This window comes from Mirounga angustirostris, unplaced genomic scaffold (assembly GCF_029215605.1).
Source record: "Mirounga angustirostris isolate CCGP_5_RB_7025 unplaced genomic scaffold, mMirAng1.0.hap1 SCAF_14, whole genome shotgun sequence".
In the NCBI taxonomy this organism is placed as follows: domain Eukaryota; kingdom Metazoa; phylum Chordata; class Mammalia; order Carnivora; family Phocidae; genus Mirounga; species Mirounga angustirostris.
The window spans coordinates 57288850-57304366 of NW_026991722.1; the positions used below are offsets into that span (position 1 = coordinate 57288850).

At 40.5% G+C, this 15517-nt stretch overlaps 1 protein-coding gene across 2 annotated transcripts in view; it reads left to right on the forward strand.

Annotated features, from left to right (window-relative positions):
• PTPRM (protein tyrosine phosphatase receptor type M) overlaps positions 1-15517 on the forward strand; it is an 810901-nt gene that overhangs the window by 558128 nt on the left and 237256 nt on the right. For both annotated transcript variants that reach the window (XM_045887027.3, XM_045887028.3), the window contains one exon: positions 4902-5034. In XM_045887027.3, the coding sequence (XP_045742983.1) occupies positions 4902-5034 (133 nt within the window). The remainder of the gene's footprint in view (positions 1-4901; positions 5035-15517) is intronic.

The window sequence follows — 15517 nt, forward strand, 5'->3', positions numbered from 1 at the left end:
TATAGTCTTATTCCAAACCATCTTAATCTCTTGCATGGATTATTTATAATAGCTTCATAACTGATATTCCTGTCTCCACCACTGATCCACTACAGTCTATTCTAAACACCACTGCCAGTGTGACCCGGAAACATAAGCCAGATCACGTCATCCAACACTTAAAATCCTCCCATAGCTCTCCCATGCGGCGAAAAAGCCAAGTCCTCACGGTGACCTATGGAGGTGCCCCCAACTCTGACTCTGTGTCCCACCGCTTCCCCGGCTCAGTCCCCTGCAAGCCCACCTCGGTATTCCACAGTCCCGTCTTGTACCTTTTAATCTTTTCTTCCCTTTGCCTAGAATGTTCCTCCCTGGGTGTTAGTGGAGCTCCGTCCCTTCCCTCTTTCAGTGATTCCTTCTCTGATCGCGTATCTCCGAGTTGCATAGCACCAGCCCCACTCGAAGATTCCACCCCGAAGACCAGCACTGATTCACATCCTGCTGACAGCATTTGTTTCTGTCTGGGTCTGTCCTTCCCCACAAGAATAGAACTTCCATGAGGACAAAGGTTTTTATTAGACCCATTTGTTCACTGTGGTATTCCTAAAATAGTGCATGGCACCACTGGGGCACTTGATTAATTCTTGTTGAATAAATGAAGAATATTGCTGATTTTCTCCCACATTCAAGGAGAAAGCCAAGCACTAGTCACCATTATTCAGACAGAATGCCAAACTGCCCCTGGGCTATTCCTAATGTTCATTTTTCCTGTTAGGAAGGCTTCCTGTGTGACTAACCTAACATAATAAAATTAAATTAAAAAAAAAAAAAAGGAAGGCTTCCCGTTTCCTCAAGGTGAGGCAGTCGTGGTGCTGGGGCCGCTATGTCAGTGGCCCCAGGCAGCCATGATGGCTTTCATGGCCTTCTGTGCTTGTGTCCTTGGGTCTTCTGGAAAAATTTCTGCAGCCAGTTCAGTAGTCAAAATTAGGCCCAAACCTCAAACCAGTGGCTGAGTACATCATGTTCTCGGCCTGGCGTGTGCTGTTATGTAATTTAACATCGAACACCGGGCCAAGACTCACTGTTTTCGGCTAAGTTGAAAACCAACCAAATAAGGCATTGGCTAAAATCATTCCCTTTCCTTTGAGATTTTTCACACGAGATGTTATATCTGTAAACTTACCTAATGTAAGTTCACTGGAATACCACCCTTTTTAATCTTCTTGGTCATTAAACAAAACAAAACACCCAAAGGCATCAGTAGGAATCAGTAGAGGAGGCATCTGTCAGGATTATATGCTACAAGTTCAGCAGCCTGTCACCCTCCATCTATGAAATATTTAGCTTATTCATCATTTTAACGAGTATGTTCAAGCCTAGATAACGCCTCCTATTAAATGCACACATTTGAATGTATTCCCTTTAAAAGGATCTAAACATGCAGTAAACTCTGAACAGAATGCACAGTAGAAGAGGGGGAAAAATGCCTTTCCCTGAAGAATTAGAATTTATACCCAAAAAAAAGGAATAAAAGTCCGTACCATTAGAAACCTGTCAAGAAAATAACAAGACAGAAGGGAAAATATTATGAAAACAACTCTTCTGCGAAGGAGTTTATAAATTATACTGTTAAATTCATAGATTTGGGTGAGGGGGGAAAAAACAACAAGCTATCAGTTGCAACCACATTCTGTCACAAATTATCGTCTGTCCCAGGCTGACTGACAGCTCACAACCACATGTTTCCAAAAAAAAACAAAAGTGGAGAAAAGAGCATCCTGTGGAAGGGGATCATAAAGATACCTGTTTCAGGAAACGCTGGAGGGGCAGGGCAGGCAGACAAAGGCAGGAATGACAGGTGCCCAGAGTGAACTTGGAATTAATGACGCACACCTACCTCCCTGAGATTAGCTCAGTGGGGTGACTTATTCCCTCCCAATTTGCATTCCCGGATCAGTCTTAAACCCGGACATTCCAATCAACCCCTTCGTCTTGGCGCTGTCACCGTGGTCTGGTGGCCTTGCCCCGCGGCAGGCAAAAGGAGGATGGCTCGCCGCCAGCTCAGGGCAACCTTCCTCTCCTTTTCTGAGCTTCTCTCCCATTCTGCACGATTGCCACCGTAATCACATTGCAACTGTGTCCTGCAGAGATAGAACATTTCATTTTCTTGACCTGCAATGTGAAATGAGTTAAAAGTGCTAAAGAATGATAATACTGAGCTTATGCCGGCTGCATAACAATGGATTTGTCTGCTTCCCAAAGTGAATGAAAGGCTCCGAGGGGGTCTCTTTTCCTGATGCAAAGATGTGTAGAGTATTCACCAGTTCTCATGGAGCCTGGGCAAAATTTTGGCTAACGTGAAACACAACCAGTCGTTTAGTTAACAGAAGCAAACGTGACTATTAACAAAACAAGTTCTCCCTTCCTGAGGGTTTATGATGTATGAGTTGTATCCATGTTGTTTTTTATATTTCAGTGTTTTAGGCTAAGTAAAGTCTTTCTATATTTCTTTCCCAAGTGTTGTACTTACTGGCCTAATTTAGTTACAAAGAAACTCAGTGAACCAGTTATTTAGAAAATATATTTGGACCACTTGAAATCTAGTAACTGGTGAGATCAATGGAATGGCTCCCAATATGCCAACATTTGGAAGAACAAAACCAATTTCATTTTATTTTTTTAAAGGTAAGTTTTTTTAATTGAACAAAAGAAATCAAAATTGGAAAATATTGCCCCCTTTTTCACTTTTGTGAATTTTAAATGTTTATTTTTATATGGATTTTTAAAAAATTCTCATCCTTTTGTAACACACATTTTATCTTTAAATCTCTCTTAGCAATTTATTTAATGAATCAATATCCTGCAAATCCACCACTCGGTTGTATGTTCCAATGGCATATTGGAGTGGTATATGTAAGATGTAATTACACTAAAAAATAGTAAATATTAGCAGTTTCAAGGTTTATCTGAATAATTAGTATGAGGGATATTTATTAAAACAAAGTAGCAGGACATCCTCCTGAAGTTATCAGAAATAAAAATGACCTAAAAGAGGTTATGCAGAACGGTTTGTATTTAATAAGGTATGATTTTTACATCATAATGGTTCTCATTATGATTGTCACTTTGATTGGAATGCACGTGTAGATGTAAAGTCATCTTCTGCTTTGTGTATCTCCCCAGTCTTAACCAGCTACATCAGTCTGATGGCCACAGCTGGGTTCAAGAGGCAGCATCTTATATAAAATCTTAACATGAATAACTTTTGAAAGAAATGTAGTTTATATGTTTCCAATGGAAACAGATGGAAAGTGAGAGCTTAACACTCCCTGTTTCCCTGTACTGATTCATCTGAGGATAAGCCCAGTCTGGAATATACCAGACACAAGGATGGCTAAGTTGTTTCAAGAATCGGGTGAAGTGTGAATGGAAAACCCAACGAAAGGGTAGAAAGGGCTGGTATCAATATTCAGGTTTTTTTAAAGATTTTATTTATATATTTGACAGAGAGAGAGACAGCGAGAGAGGGAACACAAGCAGGGGGGAGTGGAAGAGGGAGAAGCAGACTTCCCACGGAGCAGGGAGCCCAATGCGGGGCTCGATCCCAGGACCCTGGGATCATGACCTGAGCCGAAGGCAGATGCTTAACAACTGAGCCATCCGGGCGCCTCTCAATATTCAATTTTAATTACATTTTTCACCAACAAAACCAAGAAAATTCTAAGGCGAGAAATTTGGACATAAAATTTCTACTTTCAGAATTATCTGTCCTGACCTCTCATGAGGATGGTGGCATGATGGCTCAGATGCTCAACACTGTCACGTTCTGATTAAAAAGGGTGGAAGGGGTGCCTGGGTGGCTCAGTTGGTTAAGCGACTGCCTTCGGCTCAGGTCATGATCCTGGAGTCCCAGGATCGAGTCCCGCATCGGGCTCCCTGCTCGGCAGGGAGTCTGCTTCTCCCTCTGACCCTCCTCCCTATGATGCTGTCTCTCATTCTCTCTCTCTTAAATAAATGAATAAAATCTTTAAAAAAATAAAAATAAAAAAAATAAAAAGGGTGGAAGCCCTTAAAAAAATGGATTCTGCTTAGTGAATTGAACATTACATTCCTAATATTTTTTCGTCCTGAACTCATTTAGCAGAGGAAATGGATATTTCATCAGACATGGATTTGACATTCCATCACATTATACCGTAAACAGGACAAATGGTGTTTTGGAAATGGAAAAGCAGGCGAGCTAAGACAGTAGCCACTGGAAGGCTCTGGTTATCTCATTTAAACAGATATTAAATGTGGGTGCCAGTAGTCTGATCATCAGCTGCTTTCCACTTTGTGAGTAAATTGCTTAGAAGAAGTCTTTTGCCTACCAGATATGACCTAGATTTAGATTTCCAAAGGCAGGGGAAAAATCTATATCGTGTTAAAAAACAATTGCTGGTAAAATGCATGGTAAATGAGCTTATCTCACTTTTCCAGGTGTTTGGGCTAATATGTTATGGAATTACTGCTTCACTTATGAAAAATAATTGAGGAAAATGTTCCAGCAAATCAAATTTGGATAAAGGCTTAGGATAGCTATTGTGTCGTTAGCAAGTTTTTAAATGGCAGAAAGAGCAGGGAGCCAATAGAGATAACAAAATATAAAAAAAAAAACTGCTTGAGAAGAGTCTCTTAGAAAAGGGTCAGGCGTGGGTATGCTATCCAACTTATGTTATGGTTTCATAAAATATTGAAGAGCAATATGAACAGTTACCCTCCTTTCGGTGCATATGAAAGCTGTTGAAAAAAATCAAAAGCTTGTCTGTCTGCTGGCTCTGATAAGTCTTCTTAGTCTGTTAAATGCAGCAAAATTTTTTAAAATGTCACATCTTTATTCTCTTACCCACCGTCTGTCCTTTTTCATTTCCTTCCATTTTCAGGAGCTGCCACCCCGAAACCAGTCCCAGAACCCGAGAAGGAAACAGACCATACAGTCAAAATTGCTGGAGTCATTGCTGGCATCTTGCTGTTCGTTATTATATTTCTTGGAGTTGTGTTGGTAATGAAGAAAAGGTGAGCTCCTAGCTGTCGCCAGAGATGCGATTCTGTCCCATTGTTTGCCAAGTTGCTTCATGAGTGTGAAAATATTCAAGTTATTGAATTGGTTTTGAAGACACACCTGTGACTCTGATTGTTGGTATTTTTCCTCATCTAGAATTCAAGGTTATGGGACAAAATTTAGAGTAATGACTGTGGTGTTGTATGACTATGCCAAGCATAGCATGCCAAGTTAACGTAAGATGATGTGTCTTCCCACACATTGGTGCATAAAACTCTGCAGAATCTTTAAAGACATTTACTAATCAGGAAATTTTTAGTGCTGATTACTAATGTATTAATGCATTTTGATGTTCTCAAGGACATGAGAAATGAGACTTTTCCTCTTCTCATTATAATGAAGGTAAGGGTGATGACAAATTTATTGAGCCTGTGTTATGTGCAGGCAGACACCATACTAGGGGCTTAATCTGCACAACACCCCATGAGAAAGAGACTCTCAAAAAACAGCCTTACAGAAACACAGCTCATGGTATGACTAAGGACAAGAATAAAGCATGTTGGATGTTGTCAGATTGCTCTGTCTAGGCAAGGGGTGGTTTGGGGGAGGAGAAAACCCAATATGGCTATAACAAGCAATCCTTGCCTCCCACCCTTGAAAAATATACAGTGCCTTTGTGTTGTAGAAATGAGTAAAAACTTATTAGTGGTACAGTGTTCAATTTATATAAAAATTATCAACATAAAAATATAGATAGTGATATCTTAATTTTTCCCAAACAGTAATAATACTCGATCTTCATCCTTTTCTCTGTAGTTTAAAAACAATTATAGAGTGGGAATAGGTCATGGATGGTAGGAGGTAAGGTTGGAGAGTTCAGCAAAGTGAGGTCTTGAAGGTCTTGTCTGTCATCTAAGGAGGCTGGACTTGGTCCAAAGATCCACTGATGGCCTTTAAGCAGGTAGTAATGGGATGTCATTCTAATCTTAGAAAGATCACTCTGATATTAGGATTGAGCACAGTGGAGAGGGAAAAGAACTCAAATCAGGAGGAGCAGTTGGATGAAGATGGGGCAACTTTAGAAATATTGGGAGGTAAGTTTTAGTGGCCATTTGGAGGCAGAAGCCCAGGGAGAAAGAGCAACGTAGAAAGAAAGAATCTAGTTACTGTCTTGGGCAGCTTAGTCGAGATATTACCATTCAGAAAATGTGGAATGTGGAAAGCAGAACATATGTGGAGAGTGAAGATTGGAGAGGTAGGCCTTGCATTTTTTCAGTTCGCTGTTCCTGTGAAGTTCAGTGGAAACTTCCACTGGGCAGTTGGATGTGCTGGTGCGGACTCAGAATAACACTTTCCACAGACCAAGTCATCGGCCTGTGCTGAGCTGAAGCCCTGGGTTTGGATGAGGTCACTCAGAGTCACTGTAGAGGGAGAAGGAAGTCAAGGATGAAGAGAAAACCTCGGGTAACACAGTATTTAGGGGGTGAGTTCATATCCAATATGCATCTCTTCTTGCTTTGTCCTTCATCTTATGTTTATTGTTCTACTCAGGCCCCAGGACAAACCATTGCTCTGTCCCAGCCGCACATGGTACTAATGGACTCCCATCGTTTGAGTGCTTCCTTCCCACCTGTTCTACATCCTCAATTCCTTTCTTTTTCCACCCATCATTTAATTTCTCTCCTTATTTTTCTTTCCATTTTTTTCTTCTGATGAGAGCTTTTAAGATCTACTCTCTTAGTGGGGTGCCTGGGTGGCTCAGTCAGTCAAGCATCTGCCTTCGTCTCAGATCATGATCCCAGAGCCCCGGGATCAAGTCTCATGTCAGGCTCCCTGCTCTCTGGGGACTCTGCTTCTCCCTCTCCCTTTGCCCCTCCCCACCCCGACTTGTACTCAATCTGTCTATCAAATAAGTAAATAAAATCTTTAAAAAAAAAAAAAGATCTACTCTCTTAGCAACTTTCAAACGTGCAACCCAGTGTTAACTATGGTGACCATGGTGTACATTAGATCCCATGACCTATTAGTCATATAAATGGAAGTCTCTTCATTTTCTATTATTTTTTCTTTTCATTTCACTTCTCTGTAACTTTCTTTTCTTTATCCTTCTTTTCTTCTTCTTTAGCTATTTATCTCTTTAGTTCTTGCCTCCTCCATGTTTCTCTTTTTTTTATTTCTTCTTCTCTTACTTCTCCATCACCTCTTAGGCATTTTTCTCCTGGATGCTCTGCATTGCTCCCCACCCCAGTGTTTATGCAGATAGCTTACCTTTGCTACCAGTGGTTGGTCCTGTTCTTTTTTAATATTGCTCAGTATAAATTTGAAGCAACACTAGGCCTTTCCATGCCTGCATATTCAAACTAAACATTTTTTTAAATTTTATTTTATTATGTTATGTTAATCACCATACATTATTACATCATTAGTTTTTGATGTAGTGTTCCATGATTCACGGTTTGCGTATAACACCCAGTGCTCCATTCAATACGTGCCCTCCTTAATACCCATCACCAGGCTAACCCATCCCCCCACACCCCTCCAAACTAAACATTTTGAGGAGATTTATTTTTAGTTAAGGGAATATATTGGATTTTTGTGTCATCTGGCAAACTCTCTATGAGGAATAGCCTGAGACTACTAATCCAGTTGCCCTTGTGACCTTAGCTAAATGTCATTTCATCCTCCAAGGGTCTATTTCTGCTGGATTAATTCATTATTCTACCTAGGTCTCTCAGGTAGTCACGGGGGTTATGTTATAAATTATGCATTTGAAGAGCTTGCCTCCGGTAACATATGGTCTTGATACAATATTGGACTAAATACCAATAGCTCATATCAAATTTGCATGATTATTTACCAGGTACTAATCTGAAAAAGGTTGTTTTCACAGCACGTACCACTTTTGTATTTGCTTTTTCTGAAATACAGAATATGCTCTCCGGAAGATAAATTTGCCAATATGTCATGCCTATAAATACAAAACTTGTAAAATTTAGACCTAAACAGTCCTGTGGTACAAACTTTCATATTCAGTAGGCATTCTTAAAAATTCTAATTATTTGGGGTTTTCTCCAAAATTTTAGTCTAAATTTTAAAAGCTGTATTCTTAAATCATTAAAGCATGATATTAATCATAAGTTGCAGGAGTATCATGGATATGTAATAAGCCACATTGTTTGGTTAGAAGAACACTGAATTGATTTTTTATTGAGGACTGCCATATAACATTACATTAGTTTCAGGCATACGACATCATGATTCAATATTTGTATATATTGTAAACTGATCACCATAATGAATTTAGTTACACCCCTCACCACCTTTTGACCCCCTGCCCCCACTTTGCTCACCTCCCACCACCCCCAGAAGAACACCGACTTTGGATTTGGAATTCCTAGACCTGTATTTTAACTATGTTTGTGATTCTGAACTTCTTTGGGCCTTAGTGTCCTCATTTGTAAGTTGAGAAAATTATACTGGATGATCTCTAAAGTACCCCCCACTTCCAAAATACCGGGTTTTCTCTATGCCGCAGCCTCTGTTGACATTGTACATGTGCTATTCTAGAAGTACAGTGGGTAACTCATTGCTGTATTTCATTATTTGAGCAAAGCCTGTAGTTCTTCCAAAGGCTGTCTTGGTTCAGTTGGCTCAAGTCTAGAGGTGTGACTCGGTGAACTGCTTATCTTTTAGCCTGGTTTCCCACTGTCAGACAGGAGGGAAAGGGGATAGCGGGGAGGAAAATGAAAACAGGGAAGGGGGAGAGAGGGAAGGAAAGAACTGCGCCAGGTGTGGGGTTCAGTATGTCATTAGTCGCTTTTGCTGGTTAAAGCCTGATGCTAATCGGATTCGGGTTCCATTCCTGCATGGGCTAGTTAGCTCCCGATGCTTCTGCCCATGGCGCTCGATGTCAGCCAAGGCCACTATGTGCCATTGGTCATAAAGACAGACAGGGCCCAGGAGAGAGTGTGGTGGAACACACTCATCAGTATTTCTGGAAATACAATGGTAAGTCTGTCAGCATGCCAGGCCAGATGGGCCTGAGCTCCTAGGATTCAGGGGGGACAGCACATTTAACTGGGAGGCTTTCCCAATTATTAGCTTAGCTAAGATCATGTTGCTTTCTGAAGGACTGGCCTTCTGTAAAAAGTAGTCGCTGAAGGTAGGCCTTCAGTAGGATAAGTAAAATCTGTTCAACTCATGCTAACTCGTGGAATTCATTTACATTGAGGCAATAATGACTAAAAGCAGAGACAACCATCAGTTTTATTTTCTGTAATTTTTTTTTTTAAGATTTATTTATTTATTTATTTGACAGAGAGAGAGAACACAAGTAGGCAGAGTGGCAGGCAGAGAGAGAGGGAGAAGCAGGCTCCCCACCGAACAGGGAGCCCGACGCGGAGCTCAATCCCAGGACCCTGGGATCATGACCTGAGCCGGAAGGCAGACGCTTAACCGACTGAGGCACCCAGGCGCCCTGGCTATAATGTTTTATAAACCTATCACAAATGAGTGACTAGTTGTTAATTTATTGATGAATATTAATCCATTTGAGCCTTGCTTGGACTAATATAATATAAAACTACCTTTTCCTTAAAAACTGTTATAAAACCTTTACATTTATTTTTATTTTATCTGATAAGGAAAGCTACTTCTTATTTTCTCTTTCCCCAAAATATGTGTTCTTTTGAGGGTGCAGTGTTTTGATGCAGCAAATGTTAAGAAAGGCTATAAGATGGATATGAAATTAAAGTTTCACAGAGTCATATGACAATATACAATTGACTCTTGAACAACGTGGGGGTGAGGGGCACTGACCCCCCCCGTCATGCAAACATCCAAGTATAAGGGCTCTCCCAAAACTCAACTGCCAATAGCCTACTGACAGTTGATAACATAGTCAATTAACATATTTTCTATGTTGTATGTTTTATATACTATATTCTTACAATAAAGTAAGCTAGAGAAAAGAATGTTACTAAGAAAATCATAATACATTTACACTACTCTACTGTATTGAAAAAAAAAAGTGTATAAGTGGACCCACACAATTCAAACCTGTGCTGTTCAAGGGTCAATTGTATTCTCAAAATTAATATATAATAAATTGAGCAGGAGATACTTAGTGTTTATCATTTTTCATCCATGTATAATTAAATATATTTGTGAAAATGAAAATACCTGTATTTTCAACATTTTTCATAGGGAATAATTTATCTCAATAACATGTTTGACAGAATTTAGCATACAAGCACCATCAATTTTACCCTGATTAATTATATTTACTATTGTTTCTAAAATTGTTATACATCTTTTAGAAATTTGAGGACATTTGTATTAATTACAATAATCCTGTTTCAGCTATTGTGGAAAATAGAAATTAGAGAAGTTGTAGCTATATGAAAATAATTAAAGAGATATGCATTCTTGGTCAAAATAGCAAATGTTAGCTATTCAACTACATGAACACCTGTTATAGGTAAATGTGACTATTTTAATCCTGAAGCACTCACTGTACCTCCCCTCCTGCTATCTTCTTCTTTTTTTAAAAAAAAAAAAACATATAATGTATTATTTGTTTCAGGGGTACAGATCTGTGATTCAACAGTCTTACACAATTCACAACACTCACCATAGCACATACCCTCCCCAATGTCTATCACGCAGCCACCGCATCCCTCACACCCCCCACCACTCCAGCAGCCCTCAGTTTGTTTCCTGAGATTAAGAATTCCTCATATCAGTGAGGTCATATGATACATGTCTTTCTCTGATTGACTTATTTCATTCAGTCTAACACCCTCCAGTTCCATCCACGTCGTTGCAGATGGCAAGATCTCATTCCTTCTGATGGCTGCATAATATTCCATTGTATATATATACCACTTCTTCTTTATCCACTCATCTGTCGATGGACATCTTGGCTCTTTCCACAGTTTGACTGTTGTGGACATTGCTGCTGTAAACATCGGGGTGCACATACCCCTTCGGATCCCTACATTTGTATCTTCGGGGTAAATACTCAGTAGTGCAATTGCTGTTTCGTATGGTAGCTCTATTGTCAACTTTCTGAGGAACCTCCATATTGTTTTCCAGAGTGGCTGCACCAGCTTGCATTCCCACCAACAGTGTAGGAGGGTTCCCCTTTCTCCGCATCACAGGCAGCAACCTCTTCGACCTCAGCTGCAGCAACTTCTTCCTAGAAACATCGCCAAAGGCAAGGGAAGCAAGGGCAAAAATAACTATTGGGACTTCATCAAGATAAAAAGCTTTTGCACAGCAAAAGAAACAGTCAATAGAACCTATTCTATTATATTTAAACAATACTGATACCGAGAGAAAAATCTCAATAAAAATAGGAAGTATTTCTGAAGACATCATGAAACAAAAAAGATAAGAGAGAAAATTTGATAAAAGCCCAATTTTCAAAGAGATGCCTGCAACATGTGGCTGGAGGCAAGTTGGCATTCTCTATAGTTCTTCTGCTATACTTGTTTACATATGCGATAGGAATTTTTTTCCACTATAGCTCCATGTGAGCTGTATGTGGAAAATGTCTTAAGTCTGGATGCTCTATTCAGTCTTGTTTTAAAATCACATTTTCTGAAACCACGTTGAGAGAGTCATATGTAGATATTTCTTTGTGATTATTGTTTAGAATATGTGTACTTGATAGGCAGCCATATAAATACGCAGATGCTGAGATTTTTCTGCTCTAGCACACGCTTTGGCATGCGTGAAACCGGAGAGCTGGGTACGCAAATAAGTATGGATATGTCATCCTAATCTATCAATCAACTAATGTCCTTCAGTTTTCTAGATGGTAACTGGATGGCTTGTGGTACAGAGGGAAGTTAAACAAACTGAGGCCTCCTCTAACCCAGACTTTACGTGATTATCCTAATAGCTCCTATATTAGCCGCTATTTCTGGACTCAACCTAATGGTTTGACTATGGTCTCTTATGTTCTATTGAGGTTTCTTTGGGAGCTGTTTATACAGAAGATTTTATTTTAAACAGGAAGATGGGGAACACAGGCACCAAGTTTTTATTTTGTTTTTATTTTATAGGAGGAAAATGTCAGAGAATGGTAAGGGGCAGCCACTTGAGATTTAGAATCTTACAGACCTAGTTTGAATCCCAGCTCCTAGTTGGTAGCAGAGTAAATGTGGATGAGTACTACAGAGTACTGTGCCACGAAGATTAAGTAAGATAACTTGTACACACAGCTGGTGCTTGATAAATAATAGCATAGGGCCCAGAAGTTTGGAAAGTTGTTCAAGGTAACATAGGTAGTACAGGGCAAAACCTAGCATAAGTCAGGTGTATTTGATTGTTAACCACTCTGCTCCACCACTTACGGCCACAGCACTAAACTCAGAGATGCCTCTTGCTCTGTTAAAACTCACGTGCTGCCTGGATCTATTAGCTGGAAACGGCATAGTCATCAGCTTGCGGCAGTTTACCATTGCTGTAAGTCTGCAAATACTTGAAACTCTGCCATCGTGTTTTAGTCTTCTTTTTGAGCCATCACAGGAAGATAGCTAAATAAAAGCTTCTTCCACTTCCGCCTTTACGGAAGTGTTTCATAAATCCTTTCAAGGACGTGTATTTCATGTCATTTTTTTAGCCGTTACGTTTACTTTGGATAACTCACAAAGTGAGGGTGTTGTATCCTTGTCTGGTGTAGTGACTGAGAGAATTTTGTTATGTTTGACAGTGAGCCGTGAAGCAAGGGAGTGTTTTACCCCAGCCTTTCCTCCTCAGAGACAAACTCTAGAGTCTGGGAGTGGCGTGCAGGTACCAGCAGTCCCTAAAGACAGTTGCCTGGGTGCACTCCTTGGTTCTGTGGCTTACAAGCTGTGTGACCATGGGCAAGATGCTTGGCTTTATGTCCCTCGGTCTCCGCAGGTATATATACCAAGGGCATAATACTAGTACTTACCTCATAAGAATGTTAGAAGAAGAAAACGAGTTCTTACCATCCAAGTGCTAGCCCCAATAAATATTAACTATATTAATAATATACATAACCTGCTACTTTAGATTATGAGCTGTAGCTGACTGTAGGTTCAATGCCCATGCATGCATGCTTCAGAGTTCTTGTTTTCATACTCAAGAGACAAGCAAAGACAAGGGCTGTTTCTCCTTTGAAGGGAGTCCGTCTCTCCTTTGCCCCTGGAGAACATGGGGCTTTAGTCATCAAGGTAGCAAGGAACACAACTACTGGGAGTAAGATAGCTCACTGTCCCTGTAGCTGGAAGCCAGGCTTTGGTGCAGGTGCTGCAGCTGACAGCACAAGGGAAAACCACTCTTGGGCCAGACACCCAGCAGTGAGTTTTCTGCTCAGGCCCCTGCTCAGTCAAGAGGGCTGGAATATGGCTTACAGAGAACTAAGCCAAAGTCTTGGGGCATCAATACTACCATTCTCGGGGATTTCTCTCTAAGCCCCCAATTCTTCTCAGTGGTCATGGTCTTGGCATTCAACGCAAATACCTTGTATATCCAAACCTGTGAGACCCAGACCCAGTAAGGGGCCGCGTGGTCTGCCTCTGGGGTCAGACCCAAAGGCCAGCATCACTCTCCTCAGTGTGCTGAATAGTGTCGTGCATGTGTTTGGACTCCTTGCACCTGCCCTAGATCCTGCTCAGCCAACTGTCTCAATTCCCAGAGGTCAGGGTCAACCTCCAGAGCCATTCTTGTCTTGGGCACTGCACACGAGCCCCAAACCTGCACACATTGAGCAGGGTGCCTACCAGCCATCTCAGGGGACAGTTGTTCTGCTGGTTGGTAATTTTGATGGCTGTAACTTTCCCACACAGCCCATTTTTGTCCTATATCTGGTCTCTCTTACCTCTGAAGCTCAAGTCTGATGGTACCTAGAAGGGGGTTAAGAAGGGGTTGCACATTTACCACTGAAACTGACCATTCTCCACAGCTCATGTCCCCGGATGGTGTGCGTGGATGCTCCCCGTTCAGTCCCATCCAGGCTGTCTGTGTTCTGTAGGGGGCATATGTCACCATTCATGTTGACATGACTTTGCTTTCTGGTTTGTAGAGTGGGAAGTTCCCAGGACTTGAAAACTGAGGATGACTTTAAACCTGTCATCTTGGTTAGGAATTCAAACTTAATAGGATCAGTGACCCCTTCAATTCTTTCTGGTTTTGTTTTGTATCGATGAGTGAGACAATAATGAAAATTACATAGAGTATAGGAGAAATATACATATATATTCTTTGGTCAAGATTCCTGATCCCTGTTCTCTAACATAAATCTAAATTTCTTTTTAACAAGGAAAGGAGTTCTATCTGGAATCTTTGACTTAGGTTCATTTGTAGAAAAATACATAAAGTTAAATTTTAAAGAGAATAGAGAGGGACTACTGAGTTAATGAGGAGAGGAATACTTTCTCTCTCTCTCTTTCTCTCTCTCTCTCTCTTCGGCAGACCTCACATTACAGATGCAAACAGTGTATGGAGGTATTCAATAGGAAAAAGCGTGGTTTTGCCCAGTGCCCTCACAATATGTCTTTTAAGGCGCCCAGGGCTTCCCCAGACCCATTGGAGGCAGTTTTTGTTGCTGTTATTCTCATATATGCTGTTTCCCCATCAGCACTGCTGTGGGAGAAATAAAAGTAAAGCTATTTTTATGGGTTGTACTGCAACAAGCAAAACGTGACTTGCTTATTAAATTCAACATATTTCTATTTGTTTGCGAACACAACACAAAGCAGAAAATTGGCAGAAAAGGTAGCCCTGGTTGTATCTAAGAATGGCCCGTTGGCTCGCGCAGGCACATGCGCAGGTGTGAACTCGACTTCTGAAAGTTTAGTCTGGTCCCCAGGCGGCTTGAAGCAGCACCTGCCCGAATGCCAGAATTCCATCCAATTTGGATGCTGGGATTTGGTGCTTTCCTTACTCACCCCCTCATTACAGAGCTCACGTACACTCTCCTTGCATGCAGGCTCTTGAGTTACCTGGGTCCCATTTGTCTTTTCTATTGGATTATAATATATTAAGGGCTGTTGTGTGTTTTTTTCCTAACTGTCTCTGACACTCTGCTCTCATGCCCTGCAAGGTGCTTTGTGGTTGTAGGTGTGAAGTGTATTTCACAATTATAGACAAAAACTCTTATTTAATGCAAGCCCTTCAGTGTGACACTGGACTTTGAATTGCTTTGGCTTCTTATTAATTTGGGAGACGTAAATTTTGTAACAGCATAAGATACCTTTTAAGTTTTCTGTAGTGTAGGCATTCTGGTGGACAGGGTCCCTATTTTGAATAGTTTGAATAACAATTATTTACACTGTCAGTTTGATATATTGAAATAGTTTAAGTGAGTAGGGATATTTAAATTCAGATACAGCTTAATTAAAAGAAAATGAGTTCCTAAACTATCATTTACTTAAAGTATTATTTATTTTTAAACCACCTCTGAAATGTTTTTTTATAAAGCGAGTACTCCTTTAGATAGTTTTCACAACCAACATCAATTTA